This window comes from Colias eurytheme, chromosome 13, assembly GCF_061535395.1.
Source record: "Colias eurytheme isolate Ceu_HAF_F1 chromosome 13, ilColEury1 Martin Lab GWU primary, whole genome shotgun sequence".
Classification (NCBI taxonomy): Eukaryota; Metazoa; Arthropoda; class Insecta; order Lepidoptera; family Pieridae; genus Colias; species Colias eurytheme.
This window is the reverse complement of record NC_142992.1, coordinates 11,125,203-11,144,643: the sequence shown is the minus strand read 5'-3', so window position 1 is coordinate 11,144,643 and position 19,441 is coordinate 11,125,203. Positions and strand designations below refer to the sequence as shown.

Below are 19,441 nucleotides of genomic sequence, written 5' to 3'. Positions count from 1 at the left end.
TTAGGTCTATAATTGGTAAAATAAACACTCAAACACTCCATGGAAGCCTTTAGGAGGAATCGATTGTCAAAATATTATATTATGGTAGTTTGAGTTACTGAACTTGATCTTTTTATTTTTTTATTCCAAAAAACTCAAAAGTGCAACTTGTGACCGGTACAGATAGAATGCTCATAACTGGGTCTATCATTGATAAAAATACCAGATTCCACCACGGAGGCGTTTACGGGGAATTGAATTTTATTAGGGTAGTTACGATACTTGAACTTTTTATTTTTTTTCTCCAAAAAAAAACTCAAAAGTGCAACTTGTGACCGATACTGATAGATTGCTCTTAATTAGGTCTATAATTGGTAAAATAAACACATTCCTCCATGGAAGCCTTTAGGAGGAATCGATTGTCAAAATACTATATTAGGGTAGTTTGAGTTACTGAACTTTATCTTTTTATTTTTTTCTTCCAAAAAACTCAAAAGTGCAACTTGTGACCAGTACTGATAGATTGCTATTAATTAGGTCTATAATTGGTAAAATAAACACATTCCTCCATGGAAGCCTTTAGGAGGAATCGATTGTCAAAATATTATATTAGGGTAGTTTGAGTTACTGAACTTGATCTTTTTATTTTTTTCTTCCAAAAAACTCAAAAGTGCAACTTGTGACCGGTACAGATAGATTGCTCATAATAAGGTCTATCATTGATAAAAATACTAGATTCCACCACGGAGGCGTTTACGGGGAATTGAATTTTATTAGGGTAGATACGATACTTGAACTTTTTATTTTTTTTCTTCCAAAAAAACTCAAATGTGCAACTTGTGATCGGTACCGATAGATTGCTCATAATTAGGTCTATCATTGATAAAAAAACCAGATTCCACCATGGAGGCGTTTAGGAGGTATTGAATTTTATTAGGGTAGTTACGATACATGAACTTTTTAACTAACTACCCTAATAAAATTCAATTCCCCGTAAACGCCTCCATGGTGGAATCTGGTATTTTTATCAATGATAGACCTAATTATGAGCAATCTATTTGTACCGGTCACAGGTTGCACTTTTGAGCTTTTTGGAAGAAAAAAAATAAAAAGTTCATGTATCGAAACTACCCTGATAAAATTCAATTCCCCGTAAACGCCTCCGTGGTGGAATCTGGTATTTTTAGCAATGATAGACTTAATTATGAGCAATCTATCTGTACCGGTCACAAGTTGCACTTTTGAGTTTTTTGGAAGAAAAAAAATAAAAAGATCAAGTTCAGTAACTCAAACTGCCCTAATATAATATTTTGACAATCGATTCCTCCTAAAGGCTTCCATGGAGGAATGTGTTTATTTTACCAATTATAGACCTAATTAAGAGCAATCTATCAGTACCGGTCACAAGTTGCACTTTTGAGTTTTTTGGAAGAAAGAAATATTTTTTGATCGATTGATGTGGAAATTGTTTGAGCCAAAATCATGTTTTACTGCGTATAACTCAGAAACGGTAGGATATAGGAAAAAATGATTCAGGTACAACTTGTAGATAATTTTATGGCCTTTCAACTTTTCCTTGAAAGTTTTTCTCTAACATGTACCGTTTTTGAGATTTAAGCGAAAAATGAAAAAAATGGACCCATTTCCCCCCTCCCCCCACTCCGGGGCTCCTCCTAGTGGCCCGGGGTTTTAGTATGTTTATTACCTAGGGACTCTTGACATGTTTCCGAAGAAACATCTTACGTTACTAACTCACGCACTCTAGACCCCCCTTGGAGGGATTCATTCAATGGACTAAAGATACATAAAACCGCTATGACCAAGGACAATTTGATAAAAGATAACCATGATGAGATCTTGCCAAATTAATTGTATTACATACCTAAGCTCGATAGCCCCAGAGTGGACGTCAATAATTTAGTTTACGTCTTTAAGAACTAGTTCAGTTATCTTTTTGTTTGATTTTTCTTTTATCTGTATGCCGGTATTGATGCCGAATCTGGAATCTTGAAATTATTATAGAAGCGAAAGCGTACTATTATAACTTACCAAGATTATTTTATTGTAAACGTACATAATTAATAGGAATAACATGCAATATTTTTTTTTAATTTCTGTCCAATTTCTAACATGTTTCAATTTTTTTATATCCTAACGATGCAGTAGGTAGATATTCATTCAAAATAATGTATGGAAACTTTTTCAGCATTCTCTGTAAATAGGTACTTAGCAGGTATTTGAGATTTGAAGTAGGTACCTACCTACTACGTAGAGCAAAACTGATCTTCAGACGCAGTAACTATCAATTGAATATTTAAAATAGTAGACACAAAAGTAGTTAAATAGAAAAAAATTTCTATAAATTTTTACTCAACTGTTGTACAATTTATTTTTTACCAATTTTTAACAAAGGAGACATAGTAAATCCGCATACCTATATGTATAGTAAAAAAAATGCGATTAAAATTTAAACCACAACAGCTATACTACATGCACACATTGATTCTAATTAAAAAATACTATTCTATAATGTTTATGTTTCAACCGCATCGCTTAGAGCACTCCTATTAATTTATATTGTCCATTGAAAATGCGTCGCGGGTTTTCCACTACGTTTTTCAAATGTGTAGAAATGCTATAGACTTACCTGTATTACGTCATCCGTTACAGATTACTTATTATGTTAAACACAGATACACAAAACAAAACAACAGTGACGCTATTTAATTTTAATGGTTAGGTGCATTGAACTATTAGTGAGGGCGGACGCACGACATCCCCGTCTCGAATTCCGAATCGCACTGGGGTAGGCCGTAGGGTGCGTTCGGAAATACAGATTTGGGGGTTGAAATTTTAACGAGATGCTTGTCATACCGGCGTAACTTGCGGTTCCTACTATCTGTTTAATACTACGTCTTAATTTAGCTAATTTTGTATTTTTCATTGATTGATTAGTCGTGTAATTAAGGTACTGTTTTATTTATTATTTATTTATTTATTTATCCTTTATTGCTCTTAGATAACTAAAATATGAACTTAATCTAATTATAAATTAAAACAAATGGCGGTCTTATCGCTAAATAGCGATTTCTTCCAGACAACCGGAGTACGGAAGGAAATTAGTTAGAGGAGAGGGTGTTTTCTTAATTATTTTTATATTAATTATCGTAGGTATGGAGTTATGTACCTATGAAAATTATTTGAAAAATTAAAAGTCTAAGATGCCTATGCCTACACTTATAACGAAGTTTATAACTAAAAAACATGTTTTTATATTATGTTCTTTTTTACTTCAAACACTTCCACAACTCCTTAGTAAAAATTAAATTATTAAACACAATTAGCACCTGTGACCTGGGGATAGCTGATAGGGATTAGGATTTTCCCTGAACAAAGAAATTAAATGCGAAATGATGTCAACATTGTTTCAGAAATATTTCTGCTTATAAAAGACCCAGTTAGATAACATGTAAAGAGGTCATGGCAGAAGGATCTGGGACCAGCTTACATAATAACTATAATAAGGTCGTTATCGGCCATTGAACTGTAAGCTTGGCTGACTCTGCCTTGTTAGTTCTTACAGAAATGGAGCAAAATAATTATCAAGGTAACAACATTTTTATTGCAAAAGATTTTAAATTTTCAACAAAAAAGGATCTTTTGAAATGAAAGGTTTCAATCGATAGATCTGTAACTTGTGTCTTATAATTATGTATCTACCTATCAAACAAACTCTTATTAATTTATATAAGTAATATGTAATTGCCACGAATAATCTTATCGAAACCGTAATTTGAAAATGAGATTCAAGTTGCGTATGGCTCTTTAAATCTTATTTAGGTATTATAAATACCCAAGTATATTATTTAGGTAATCGTGCATTAAGATAAATAATCGCTCTACGTAATATAGGTACTCGCTCTACTATGAAAAAGTGATTAATTTCATACAGTTGATACAGGCGCTTTGTAAAGTCCGTAGGTACGGCCAACGTACGGCTTTCGATCGATATGGCGGGAAAGCTATGAAAGCGCGGGAATTCGCCATCTTAATATTCGTTGCTATGGTTACGAGAGGCTTTTATTTCATTTGAATAAAGCAGTAGGCATGACGAAAGATTTTGAAATCCTCTTCCATAATGTGTGTATACGTTTACTATACAAGAAAAACCCTATATTTCTGTAATATACTTAAATTTAACGAAGATAAAAGCCATTTTCCAAAAAATATTTATTAACTGTGCCAAAACAGCTCGCAGGTGTCATGGCGTAGGCGTGACGTCACACTTTGGTAAATACGTAATTATTTGTACGCATTGCGAAGAAAATTAAAAAAGATATTTATTTAATATGTGTTATAGAAACGAATTCCAAAGTTTATAAGTGGTGTGCAGTATTGCAGTGTGAATCCACATAAAAATAATGCTCAAAAATGTGTTAGTAATTATTTTAAGCGAGAAAATAATAAGAAATGATTGTATAAAGTTGGCGAGGAGAACCCCGAACCATGTATTCGTGAATTCGCAATAATATTTCTGTTCAGAGTCGATAAAGCATACGTGAAACAATAGAAAATAATTAAAAATGCGTATTCTCATCATATTCATAACAACAAAAAACATCTGACATGAGTTGTTTACTTAAGCGTGACGTTACGCGTGTTTTAGTCAAAATGGCCAACTGCAGTATTTCAATGTTTTATTTTATTGATAATCTCATTAATCTTAATGTTTTTAAGATTTCTAAGTCACTATATATATTTATCTATTATACATTTTCCCTTAAAAACACTAATACGATCATTTATGGATACTGTCGTCATGCCTTCGCATTTAACACATTTTCTAGAAGCGTTCATACTTCATATTGTTATAAAATTAAAATATTACATAATAAACTATGGTAAGTAAGCACCCTACGTTAAAAATAGGTTTCATATTTTATAATTATTGTGAACAAGCCATTGAGATAATTTTACTACGTATGGAGGAGTCACCATGAACAAAATCTGTGACAAATCTGTGGTGAACAAAATCCCGCGGCGCGGGGCGCGCGAATGACGGCTAGAGCCTAGACAGTCATAGAACTCATAGATTATGCGATGTCACTGACTCACCGCTATAGAGGCGACACTTTGTTTCATTCTGTCTATTTTATTGGGTGCCACTCCTTACATGCACGTTGACTTGAAATTTTCTTTGTACTTACTTAATAACTATTTATTTTAGGTATAAACTGACTTTACTACGCAGGGCTAACAATATCTGGCATATAATATAGGATGATGTAAATAGTGACGTCATATGGAATAATTTAATTTTTTTGGGTTTTAGGTTCAGTCAGGGCTATGGGAAGTTTCATTCCTTACAAATTGAGCCTTTTTAGAAAAAAAAATAAAAGCCGTGTAATTTTGTACAAAATGTTTATTTAGTTCATCATCCTCAGAACATGTTCCCTATGCTGGTACACGAGCCTCCCTTATGGGATCAGGCCATAATCCGCCACGCTGGTCAAGTGCGGGTTGATTGATGCCACATGTCGTGGAACTTTGATTCTTTCACATGTCGGTTTCCTCACGATGTTCTGCTTCACCGTTTCGAGCAGTAATGATGTTATAACATGCGCAGATAAATTGAAAAATCAATTTATTTCCTGCGCGCTCGCCTGGTCTCGAACCCTCGACTTATCGAGTCCGAGATCCTCACCACTGAGCCATCCCTGCTGTTGTTATTTATATTTGTGTGATGAACATAGTTGTTTGCTCTGTGTCTGGGTGTTAATTATCTATATAAGTATTTATTTAAAATTGTATATCAACCATCAAGTAAGTTTATCAGCCATCTGGTTTCCATAACACAAGCGAAATCTTAGTATGGGATAAGATCGTATGAAAATTTTTCTGAAATATTTATTTATTTAGTTACCTTGAAACAATATAAGTTTTGTTAGCTTTTGTCGCTTAGTTATATGATTATTAGTCTGAGTTGCTTCGTGTTTCAAGCGAATCATGGTGTATCTATTTATAATGGCCCGCATCAAATGCACTCGGTGGTTTAAAGTGCACGGTTGATGAAACGAATGTTGAACCAAAGATGTAAATACCTCCTTCTCAATAAAATATTCTAAAGTATTGACAGTAATATAGCTAAAATAGTGTTTAGAAGCGAATTTGATTTGTTGCTTTGAAATTTTTCGTATGACTGTTTCTGTGGCGATACATATTTTATACACGTCATCTGTTGAGTATGTCAAGCCACCCATATCTTTGATACTTATTAGCTTATGATGAGGCAACCTTGCTGTTGTGCTCAAACTATCCACACAAACTTCGCATTTTAATGACTTTGTCAAAATCCTGGAAATGTAGCCAGATATGTATCCGACTATCAATTGGGAACTAAATAAAATTTGTTGGCAATCGAGTATATCTGCAAAAATTTTACAGTTGTTCTCGGCTTCTATATCAGACTGTAAGCAGCGAGTAGCCGATAAAATTTCGTATTCCTCGTCATCGTGTCTGTTCATGTGTGTGGTGCTATTTATTACGTCAGTTGAAGAGTTGTGCAAAATATTGAAATTGTCTAATGGAATACAATTGCCTGTAAAAGATGAGCGAAGTTCTAAGTGATTTAATGTCTTTTTATAACCAGCTCGCAATTGCAAAATATTGGGGTTATTGTTGTATCCACCATGTTGTCTGATGACACCAAAATACAATTCTAAGTGGTCCTGGCTGAGTCGATACGTCGAAATATAACTCATAATTTGTTTGTCCTCGACTGCATTTTGATACAATGTTTTCAGAGATTCTATGCAAATGATGGCGCCAATAAACCCTGTTTTATTTGCCGATTCCACAATTTTCCGTTTTGAAATTGATAGTGTGATACGAGGCGCAAAATTTTTTCTTTTAATCACTCTTCTATATTTTATGTGAAATTCCAAATTCAGGATGTACTTCTTTACTTTGTCCAGAAATTCAAATACTGCTGATTTATTTTGTGTATCAATTGGCCGTTTGAATCCATAAAAGTGACACTTTCTCGAATTCATTGTGTCAAAAAAGTTATTCATTATTTCTAAAAAATTTACAGTTGCTGACGAGTCAAAGAACTGCGACGATTTCAATACCTGATCGCATAGTAGCAACGCTTTTGCTACACTGATACTCAATAATTGCGTAGCAAGCTTAACCTTTATTATCTGGTTGCGAAAGTGGAGGTGGCGTTGTGTTAGTTTGTTACCAAATCTGAGACCCTCTTTTGTTTGAAGTTTATTCAGATTGATCAATAGCTGCCATCTAATTTTCTTGCCATCTTCATCAATAAATAGTCTCTTCCTTTCAAAAGTATTTCTTATCAATTTAATAACATGGCATGCATCAAGAAATATACATACCTTCTCTTGAGTACTCGGGTGCGGAAAATGGGTCACAAAATTATTTGGGTCGGTTAAGTCACAACCTAGAATGTTAGCAGTCGATAGATTTGTGGAGCATCCATCAAATGTAACGCTTAGTACTGTAACTCCAGCGTCATGACATTTCCGTAAGCAGGTTTTAATTAAATTTGCCTTTGTTTCAGCAGTTATGCCTGCTATTAAAAAGTAGCCCACAGGGAGCTTCCAATTTTCAGTCAGCGATACCAACATAAATATTAAGGCCTGCGATGCTACGTTATCGTCAACGTCACCTTCTTGAGGGCCTGCTCCAAAGTTGACGGCACCGAGTGTCTGTTGGTTGTGAAACAATTTTTGTTTACGGATAGCCATTTCGTCGAAGACTAAATTACACACAAGAGATTTGTCACCTGATTTAAATTTCAGTTTAAGAGCTTCGAACGCTTCATTAGTAAATCCTGGCTCAGCATCAAACGTACCATACCATCGACAGAGAGTCCTTGGATGTGGAAGGACGTTATTGTAAACATTTCTCACATATTTGTAAGCCGCTGGCGAATAGTAATTTAGAGTCAATGCGAACTTACGTAGTGCAGGTGTATATTTTAAAGAATTTCTATTCTGTTTATTTGTTTCAATTAGTTTTTTTTGTATTTCCACCAATTCTGCTTTATCCATCAAATTATTTTCGGCCATTCCATCGAGTGAAAATTTAGCTTTAAGAGATTTAACAAGAAGGGTCAGAGATTCGCATTTCATCTTTAAATGTCTGTTTAGAGGTTGAACTTTCTTAAATTTATTTGTCAACTTTTTTTTTGCCAGAGTTAAGTCATGTTTTTTTCTTTTCAGAACAATTTTTCTTGGTGTATCGAAAATAGATTCAGACTCGCTAACAGACTCAGAAATTGCTTGCATAGTTCCAGTACTATTGTAGCACACCTTCGGCTAAAATAAATATAACATAATGTTAGTGATGGCTAAAATAATATTTTATTTGTTATACAAATCCGTAAAATTTTATTATTATTACTAACATCAATACAAGGAACAGCAGACTTCTTTAGAAAACGCCTTCCCGTTTTTGTGGTATATTTATCCTCATCGCGAAAATGCAATGAACAGACGCAAGTTCTATCGGATGGTAACCAGGTTTCTTCACTGCGGTTGTTTTGGACAAATTTTACCCATTTTTCCCTTTCTTCACGGCCCCGACGTGGAAACCTTGAATAGAAAAAATATTAATTACTTATCTCTGAACTAGTTGCCGCCCCGGCTTCGCCCGTGGTACATATTTCGCAATAAAAAGTAGCCTGTGTTCTTTCTCAGGGTCTAAAGATTGTCTGTGCCAAATTTCATCAATACGGTCCAGTAGTTTATGAGCCTATTCATTACAATCAAACAAACAAACAAAGTTTTCCTCTTTATAATATTAGTGCAGATAAATAAATAATAATTTAATTAAATACGTTCAAGTCAGTAGCTTATACAATATCAATTAAAAACGTGATTAAAATCAATTAACAAAAAAAATTGGTGATTAAGTAATTGATTTTCATATTTCATGATTTCACCTTTTTTCAATTAACAATCAGTCTATGCTTTTCTAAATTATTTTATACTATAAAAATATACGCCAGCAAATATTACTAACAACACTTATTTCATGCCCAATGTCATATCTTAAATTTTTAATCTATGACAAATGACGCAAAATGTCGCCCGCCAAAAATTTTGCTCTAACCATTGAGATAATAATATGTATATCTCAATGGCTCTAACTAAGTTTTAAAAATGTTTTTACTTACTGATGAAAAGTTATTCCTTTGCACTTTTCCGTATTATTTGTATGATTTGTGCAATATCGTAACACACACGAAGGCATATTTGATGCGTTTCACTTTAAAACAATTTATAAAAATGAGCGTGACGTTCGCGCCAATGAGCAAGCAAGCGACTGAGTGCTGTTACGTTTAACGTTACCGGTTACCGGTTAGGTACGCCATTTTTTTTTTTTTTAGCCCATATGGCGTATGTTGAGCAGAACATATGTGATTTGACTAATATATAGTTATCTGTGATGTGATGTAGGCGGTGTCGTGAGTCGTCTCCATAGTCCATATGTATATAAATTATAATTATCTCAATGGAACAAGCACGAAAAGTATGACCCAAATTTTTCAGCACCTCAGGTCAAAATAATTATGATAATGGCATGATAATGGGCATCTTGTTGGCATAATATGAAAATTTCGAGATTCGACATCTAACATTTATTTTCTGTATTGTTAAAATCAAAAAAATATTTCTTAATTCAGGTAAGTTTAATTAAGTCATCTGATACATTTTAATTTATAGCATAATATAAACTGTCCATTATTTTGTAATTTACCGAAAAATTAATAAACGAATTAATTATATAACTAATGTGTTAAAATGCATGACGACAGTATACATAAATGTTCGAATTAGTGTTTTTATGGGAAAATTTATAATATATAAATTAAAAATAGTGACTTAGAATTAATATTAAAAACATTAAGATTAATGAGATTATCAATAAAATAAAACATTGAAATTCTGCAGTCGGCCATTTTGACTGAAACACGCGTGACGTCACGTCTACGTAAACAACTCACAACAACTTCGCGGCAGGTGTATTTTGTTGTTATGAACATGCTGAGAATACGTATTTTTATTTATTTTCTATTTTTTCACGTATGCTTTATCGACTCAGAACAGAAATATAATTGCGAATTCACGAATATGTGGTTCGGGTTTCTCTGCGTCAAATTTATACAATCATTTCATATTATTTTCTCACTTTAAACAATAGGCATGACGAAAGATTTTCAAAACCTCTTCCATAATGTGTGTATACGTGTATTAAACAAGAAAACTCCTATATTTCGCTAATATACTTAAATTTAACAAAGATAAAAGAGGTATTATTTTTATGTAGATTCACAGTGCAATACTGCACACCACTTATAAACTTTGAAATTAGATTCTATAACACTTTATAATTAAATATTTGTTTAATTTTACTTCGCTATGCATACAGATTTACGTATTTACGTAAGAGTGACGTCACCCCTACGCCATGACACCTGTGAGCTGTTTTAGCACAGTTAATAAATATTTTTTGAAAAATGGCTTTTATCTTCGTTAAATTTAAGTATATTAGTGAAATATAGCGTTTTTCTTGTTTAATAAACGTATACATACATTATGGAAGAGGTTTTGAAAATCTTTCGTCATGCCTAATCAATCATAATATAAAAAATCAACATGACATAATTTTGTCCTACAAGTATACCTACATTAAAACCTATCCACATACGTAGGTATCATTTTTCCACCTAGATGATCGTCTAACAAAAACATTTGATCCGATGCAATCAACTGTGGAAAATGGATTGTGTCTGTTTGTATAATAGTTCACATGGAGGACCGACACAGTCTAGCAGTTCTGAATAGCATGCACGACGTGTAGGTAAGTTGCATTTTCCTTTGTTTAATTATATTTTAACTTATTTTAATGAGTTTTTCCAATGATGATGTTAAAGTGAAACTTTTATTACATCGTCTCAAACTTTTTGGTCTGTGTAGCGCATGTCGCGTGTATCGCGGCTGCCGAGTAGGTATACCTACTCGGCAGCCGACCGACACGCGACATGCGCTACACAAAGCAGTGTTCGGATTTCGGAACCGTTCGAACAGTTTCACTTTTACCGTGGTTTCATAAAACCACACAACATTTTTTCTAATTAAATCTTTACAAATATTTAATTTAAAGATTGTTTTTTTTAAACTCTACAACCCATAAAATATTGCACGCCTCATAAGCGAAGCGTTGAGGTGGGTACTACTGTCACTTCGCGCAAAACATCTGATTTTTCAAACTTAAAATGTCTTTATGTATCATACATTGCACTTGTAAGATAATACATACACACACATATTAAGAAAAAACACTATTTTTAACGTTCATGATATTTTTGATGTCATTTTTGTTATTTAAACTAGTTAAAAAACAGTTTAAAAAAGTTCTGTCTTGGACGTCCGTGTGTCTGTATGTGCGGATCCTTTTTCTTGTTAACACGATAGCGACCGAAATACTTTACTAATCGAGTCTTTTTTTTTCTCTTACGCTTGAGTATGCTACTTTAGATTTAATCTATAAAGAACCGTTTTCTTTTTTTAATTATGATATAGATAAACATAGAACAGGTATTTTAATTCAACAACGTATAAAAAAACAATCATTTCATTTATGTACCTTTTGCCTTTTTGATTCCAATCGAAACCAAACTCTATCTTTGCTATTTTACTGGTATCTGTGGCATTTGAAAATTGAATTGGTCGTCCCGTCGTTCGGCGTTCACGTGTCAAAGTCAAATCAGCCCAAATACCTAACTGTCAATGTTCGTTTTTTCACGGGCAATAGGAAAAATAAAACGAAAAAATAAGTCACAAATAAGTGCCCCGAACGATGTACGCATGAAAACAATTATTTATCAAAATAAACTCACCGCAGTAAAGAAGTCATTCCGTCCACCGAGAGCTTCCGTCCTCCAGGAACTCGAAGCAATGAGGTACTTAATGTTTATGTGAGGAAATAAGCTCTTAAAACTATGGGCGTAGGATGTTTAATTTGGACTGAGGCATCGTAGCGTATGTATTGTTTGACATATTACAGATAATTATTGCTGATGAGCGTCGTTCGCTCGTGTTTTCGTTGGAGTCATCATGACGCGTCCGGGACCGCCTAGTGAGAATCTACCCACAGTAAGTAAAATGATTTAAATCCTAAGTTTTTCCTATTACGTTATTCGTAAACAGGATAATCGTAAATACCCTGTTGCAAAGTTTGTTCCATAAATATGTATCATAATCATAATCACTGTTTTTCATGACTGTTAATATAATTTATTCTATTTTAAGTATATTTTTTTATAAAACAGCTGTAAAAGTGCGCTATAAAAATTTATTATCGATGTTTTTTGTAAGTTTTTGTTATCTATTTTGTGGGTAAAACTCTAACAAAATAAATACTAAACAGGTGATGATAAGGATCTAATAGTGATAATATCAATATTTTTTAAACATATTTGGCATTGTTCATACTTGTTCTTTAAATATTTTTTGGAATTTAAAACTAATTTAACAGTCTGGATCTGTTAGAGCAGGAAAGCACATCACATACTCAGATACTTATTAGATTATTAATTATTTTTACTAGCTTATTATCTTTTATTTATATTAAATGAAAACAAGCAGTTTATACTTTATTTGCTTACAGATTTAGTTTGCTCAGTGATGTCTATATTCAGGGATTGTGATTGTGTATGTTAAACGTTTGTTTTTAATATAAAAATGTCCCCTGCTTGAGTTAATGAAGTATTTTGTAGTAGTTTTTGTTGTAGCTACCTCTAGTTATCTATACTAGCTTTTTGCCCTAGCTTCTTTCTATTCTTTCTGGCTTCGCCCATTTTGTCTAAAACCTAATAAATTACATACAAAAACCTTCCTCTTGAATAACTATCTATTAAAAAACCACATCAAATTCTGTTATGTAGTTTTAAAGATTTAAGCATACATAGGGACAGAGAATGCGACTTTGTTTTATACTATGTAGTGATGTTGATATTAGTTAGTGATGTATATAGCACCTTATTCAGTAATCCAAGCATTTAAAGAATTTATTTAGCTCTATAGTTCATCAATAAAAAATAAATAAACTTAGCTTTGTAGCCTCGGAAGCACTACAAGTGCATTACATAAGATAATGTTTAGGTTTTCAATTGCAACATGAGCAAATCAGATAATTATTATAATTTAATTATAATGAAATAACTACAATAATACATTAATACATATTGTATATTGTATTATGTTATTGCATGTACATATATTGCTAGAATTTATAGTGCATTTATTACTTCTACTAGCTGTGCCCAGTGGTTTTAACCGCAGTGCTCTGCTCCTGTTGGTTTTAGCATGATGATTTACAGTCCTTAGTCTTTCTCGATAAGGCCGGTTGCAGAGCTTCACCGACCGTCAGTGCGTACCATCGGTCCTATGAATATGACACTAATACGTATGACAAACGCGTGCGTATGTATGGTCGGTCTAGCTATGAACGGTTTTATGAATTTCCATACATATGACAAGCGCGTCTGACATACGCACTGTTGGTCGGTCAAGCTCTGCAACCGGCCTAAATGGGCTATCTAACACCAAAATAAATTTTCAAATCGGACCAGTAGTTCCTGAGATTAGAGCATTAAAATAAACAAACAAACTCTTCAGGTTTATAATATTAGTATAGATTGTTATAAATATAGACAAGCTCGAGATCTTCTATTAGTTTAGTATAATAATTACCAAGAACATATCATACACTAAAAACATTAAACATATGCTGCAAAATAGTAATACTGAAATTGTATTCTGAAGCTATCCATACCCTTTTGTAGTTACACAATCACATCTAAAGTAAATCTATTTTATATTCAGCCTGATTTATACATAAATGTTTATCTTTTTAGTTCTATCTCATATCTTTCTTCACCGTTCCAATTATCTCTAAAATAAGTGCATATAGCCTTGAGTTGTAACAAACAAACATAGTAACACATCTATATTTTATATAACATATTGAAAAAAATTTTTTTATTTCCTCGCGTATAACTTGAGAAGGACTGAACAAATTTTTATTTTTTCACCTTTTACTTGGGCGCTTCTGAAGGGTCCTGGGTTCGATTCCCGTTGGAGACGAAGAAAAAAAAAACATGTCAGTCTGGTAGGACACAGCAAGGCTGATCACCTACTTGTCCCTAAAGAAAATCGATCAGTGAAACAGATGTATAATACATCTGCCTCTTACTAACACTAGGGGACATGGGACTTCACTTTCATTTCACCTTTTATTTGATCTATATTCTATACTTTGCTTGCATCGGGATATTAACTCAAAATATTATAAACTAAATTACTTAACTTATTATAAACGAAATATCTAGTCTATCTACTCAGGCAAAGCCTTAACTATTAGTTAGTTTATTATATTAATGTATTTGTTTCAACTACATGTACATTGCAGTTAAAATTAATGTATTTTTCTAACATTGCAGGTGAAATTGGTAGTGGTCGGCGATGGAGGTGTCGGCAAGAGCGCGATCACCATACAGTTCTTTCAGAAGCTCTTTGTGACAGACTACGACCCGACCATCGAGGATTCGTACATACAGCATACAGAGGTTGATGGACAATGGTGTATTTTGGATGGTACGTGTTTAATCAATAATCAGTATAATAAAAAATTTGGTATTCATACCATTTTAGATATCTGCTAGATGATATATAGCCTATAGCCTTCCTCGATAAAAAGGCTATCTAACACCGAAAGACTTTTTCAAATTGGTAAAGTAGTTCTCGAGATTAGCGCGTTCAAACAAAAAACTCTTCAGCTTTATCATATTAAAGTATAGATAAGTAATATACATATTTAGGGCCGATTTTTCAATGCTTGTGGTCCGGGAGCCAGCAGCAGATTTTATGACCAAGTTCCTCTCAAGCGGTAATTAGTAAAATGCATCAAAGTATAGTATTATGAAGCCTCGTGAACGTCAGCTGGAGCTCGGTTGGGAGGAAGAGCGGTTTTAGCCTCCCGTATCAGCTGACGGTTTTTCCACCAAGATACAGCCAGCTGACATATATATTTATCCACAGTTACATATAAGCTATCATCAGGTAAATTTTTGTTTGAGAGGAAATAACGGAAAATAAATTTTTCTTTAAATTTAACTTTCATGTTCGAGACACCAGCTGACTTATAATACACCATGTTGTAACCAGCTGACTATTTTTTTTCGTTGAGATATTGGGTTAGCTACAATTTGACAAATTTTTAGCTGAGAGGAAATGAATGAATGAATGTATTTTTTTTCCTATGTGCGTGGGAGGCTACAACCGCTCACCCCCCCAACCGAGCGCCAGCTGACGTTCACGAGGCTTTATAATACTATACTCTCATGCGTCTGACGAATTATCTCTTGAGAGGAAATAGTTAACCAAATTTGCACCTGGCTCCCTAACCATTGGATAAAACTTATCCGTCCAATAAAGTAGTACACAATAATATTAAAATGTCACGTAAACTGTCAAATACGGGCAATAAGAATACGTTTTTAAAATGGTAGTTTTATACATTATTAGACAAATAAGTTTTATCTAAGCATTGAAAAATCGGCCCTTGATAAAATAAATTGTGTATACTTTGGTATGTATTTTAATTATAATTATTTTTATGTATGAGTAGATGGATAAATATCTGTAACTATTAAAGAGTCATAAAATAATCTTATGTGTCTAGTTATAAGAATAACGATTTTTATAAGAAAGATTGTTAAATGCCAAAGTTTGTAAGAATGAATTAGCTTTTTACTTGTTCTTATGTAACTGTTTTCTTATTCCAGTACTCGACACAGCCGGGCAAGAAGAGTTCAGTGCGATGCGCGAACAGTACATGCGCAAGGGGGACGGGTTTCTGCTCGTCTACTCGGTGACAGACAAACAGAGCTTCGAGAACATTCGCCACTTTCACACGCAGATACTGAGGGTCAAGGATCGGGAGACGTACCCCATGCTGATCGCTGCTAATAAGGTGATTTCTTGCTTATTGTTTATTTTCTGGCAAGTTCTATGAAAAATTCTAGAAAGAGGTATAAATTTTTATAAAGCAATTAATACAGCTAAATTAGGTGAAAATATTATATCTAAAGACTGTACTAAGTGGTTTGGTATTGGTACATTCTCACAAAAACAACATTCACACAATTATATTCTCTATTTCCAAGTGGATTGGTATGTATTTAAACGGAAGATAACAATATCCGCAAGTTTATAAATTTCCTGTGCAATTCCGCAAATTGATAAATGTGGGTGTAAAATAATACAATTTATCTCTCGTTTAGAATCCTACGAAGGTTATAAATTTCCTAGAAAATTTATAAATTCGCGATTCGCGCTTATTTTCCGGTGACATGTGTACTACATTCCCACACAAACGTTCACACAATTATTTATTTATTTTTTTTAAGCTTTCTTTTAATTGTTAATGCCTAGTACCTAATTGTTATGGAAGAGAAGCGCCTTCTAACACAAGTGAAATTTATCACTTAAATGAAGGCACTTTCCACCAACCCAAGATGAAAACTTGTTTAAAAGAAATAAACAGTTTTTATTTTATTTTTATTTATTTTATTAATTATAACCCTTATTCCCAGGTGGATCTGGTCCACTCTCGCGTGGTGAGCGAAGACGCGGGGCGTGAGTTAGCGCGTGCACTTTCCGCTCCATATATAGAGACGAGCGCTAAGGAGCCGCCGCTCAATATCGATGCGGCTTTTCATGAGGTTAGTGTTGGTGTTGTTCATGTTGTACGTCTTGTTCAACAAGTTCATGTTGTTCCGCTTGTTCATATTGTTCATCTTATTCTTCTTCGTATTGTTTGGTGCTGAAAAGAAGTTTTAATTTAATTAATTAGTAGCTTTTGACGCTTTATTGCAAAATTATGTAAGTACTATTAGTTAGTAAGTCTACTAAAATCTTCCTCAAGAACCATGCATCGGTGAAATTTTGAAAAGTTTTTAACAGGCTAACAGACCGACATTGCGATGGATTAAAGTATACTATAGTTTTTAAATTCTGTAATGATTATTATTTTGTTTACTCCTGTGTTGTTTACGTTTATGGCTTTAGTATATTGTCCTTTGCTTTACCAGATTATTTTTGTGTTCTCCTAAAAACGTTTTAATCTTATAATAAATTAGCGGTCCACCCCGGCTTCACCCGTGGTACATATTTCGCAATAAAAGGTAGCCTATGTTCTTTCTCAGGGTTAAAGATTGTCTGTGCCAAATTTCATCAAAATCGGTTAAGAGGTTTATGCGTGAAAACAATACATACACATACATAATTAGAAACTTTTCCTCTTTATAATATTAGTATAGATAAAAATGTTTGTTTTGCAGTTGGTCCGCATTATTCGCAACCATCCCCAACAAGAGGAGAAACAACGACGCCGCAGCAAGTTCATATGTAAATGCCAAATTCTATAGATTCCATACAAATGGCCGACATGCGTTTGAAAATTTTATTTGTTATAAGATCTGTAGTAATGCTTAAAAGTTTTGTCGAATGAAAAATTATGCGGGTAGTAGAAGAGGTATTTTTTTATGTTATGGTTTTAAGGGCTGATTTTTCAATCCTTGGTTACTTATTCGTCGAATAATGTATAAAACTACCATTTTGAAAACGTATTCTAATTGCCCGTATTTGATAGTTTACGTGACATTTTAATATTATCGTGTAATACTTTATTGGACGGATAAGTTTTATCCAAGCATTGAAAAATCGGCCTTAAGTAAACAATCGAAATACGAAGAAATAAATATAATTTATGGTCTTATTATAAACACAGTGGATCCTGATAATAATTAATCTGACTGACCTTGGCTTGGTCGGTAGTGACACTGCCTTCCAAGCCACTGGTGGTAGATTCGATTCCCACCCGGGGCAAATATTTGTGTGATGAACTGTTTGCTCTGTGTCTGGATGTTTTACTATATAAGTATTTATTTAAAATTATATGTATGTATGTTTATCAGCCATCTGGTTTCCATAACACAAGCGAAAGCTTAGTATGGTATCAGATCGTGCCGTGTGTGAAAATTGTCCGGAAATATTTATTTATTTATTCAATTTAACCACTAGAATTTCTTAATAATAATAGCAACTATCTAAATATATTTCTTGCGATATAATATGTATTATGTTAAATTTCCTAGAAAATGTGCAGGGTTTTAAGTGTTCTAAGCATCTTGCTTGGATGCGTGTCGGTCGCTTATATAATTGGCTTATATATTTGCTTATATAAGGAAAATTCGCTTGACGTTCAGTATTTTAGTTGCATTTATGGATTTATCGAAGTATTTAGAGTGCACTATATTAGGGTCCATTCACACGCACGATAATTTATAACTATAAATCTATATGTGTGAATGGGACCTAAGGGTGTCATTTATTTAGTTTATATAATCTGTGTTAGAATTATGTTACAAAATTATTGTGTAAAAATCACAAAAATTACATATTTTTTCTTATAATTAATCTGGTACACACTAGCTTGACCATAGATAAAAAAAAACACAGTTTTGGTTTGTTTAAAATGTTTAAAATAGTGTTTATTTATTAAATAGCATGTTTATTATAGAAATAGGAAACTAAAAAATCCAAAAAACGATAAAGACTTGTATTCATAACGTTTCACTAAATTCGTGAGATCTGATTTGAAAATACCAAAAAAAAGCATAAATATAAGCATACTATTCCGTACCTTAACTCCAGTAAATAAAGTATATAATAGAATGACTAAGAATCTTCCAATAGTTAACATGTTCTTTTAATAAAGATACATACACTCACCGGCACGGAATCTTGGCCACTTCAAATTTCTGCGAAAAGTTACACTATTTCTTTTCTACTACAAAATTCAATAAAAAATTAATCAAAACTAGATAATTTAATGTTTTTACAAACTTTTAGTAATAATTGGAAGTTTATAATAAGTTCTAGAGCGCAGATATGAATTAAACAAGAATTTACGCTTTTTCTGTGAAATTTAAATGATTTCTTCAAAAATGCACAAAAATTAGGAAAAAGCGTTTAAACACAAAAAAATGAACCTTTTACTATTGGGTGTTTTCTTCTCTTGCCTTAAACACTGTTTGCATCCTTCCTGGCATACTCTAGAAGACATTTTTGATGTCTTCTTGAGCTATAGTGTACCAAGCGGCCCCAGCTGTATTTCTAAGCTCATCTACCGTTTGTGCTGGGTTAGAATCGAACTTTATGTTTTTTTTAAACATGTCCCAGATGTGTTCTATTGGATTAAGATCCGGGATACGAGCTGGCCACTCCAATTTTTCAATAATAACCTCTTGAAGGTACTCTTATACGCATCGTACGACACTCGGATGTGCGTTATAGTGTATTAGTAG

At 33.2% G+C, this 19,441-nt stretch overlaps 2 protein-coding genes across 2 annotated transcripts in view; one reads left to right on the top strand and one right to left on the bottom strand.

Moving 5' to 3' along the window:
* Nucleotides 1–12,041, bottom strand: part of LOC149903690 (uncharacterized) — a 32,211-nt gene extending 20,170 nt beyond the window's left edge. The window contains exon 1 of the mRNA XM_090108692.1: nt 11,909–12,041. The gene's annotated coding sequence lies outside the window, so the exon portion shown is untranslated. The remainder of the gene's footprint in view (nt 1–11,908) is intronic.
* LOC149903689 (ras-related protein M-Ras-like) lies at nt 11,785–18,853 on the top strand. The gene is made up of 6 exons (XM_090108691.1): nt 11,785–11,971; nt 12,076–12,164; nt 14,513–14,666; nt 15,857–16,044; nt 16,667–16,795; nt 17,414–18,853. The coding sequence occupies exons 2-6, from the start codon at nt 12,126–12,128 to the stop codon at nt 17,498–17,500; spliced, it is 597 nt and encodes a 198-aa protein (XP_089964817.1). The 5' UTR covers nt 11,785–11,971; nt 12,076–12,125; the 3' UTR covers nt 17,501–18,853.
* Nucleotides 18,854–19,441: the final 588 nt, after the last annotated feature.

Excerpts from the sequence above, each read along its gene's own strand:
- LOC149903689 (XM_090108691.1), top strand. The coding sequence starts at position 12,126 with ATGACGCGTCCGGGACCGCCTAGTGAGAATCTACCCACA. Across the intron at positions 12,165-14,512 it reads CTAGTGAGAATCTACCCACA|GTGAAATTGGTAGTGGTCGG; the intron begins GTAAGTAAAATG and ends CTAACATTGCAG. Across the intron at positions 14,667-15,856 it reads ACAATGGTGTATTTTGGATG|TACTCGACACAGCCGGGCAA; the intron begins GTACGTGTTTAA and ends TTCTTATTCCAG.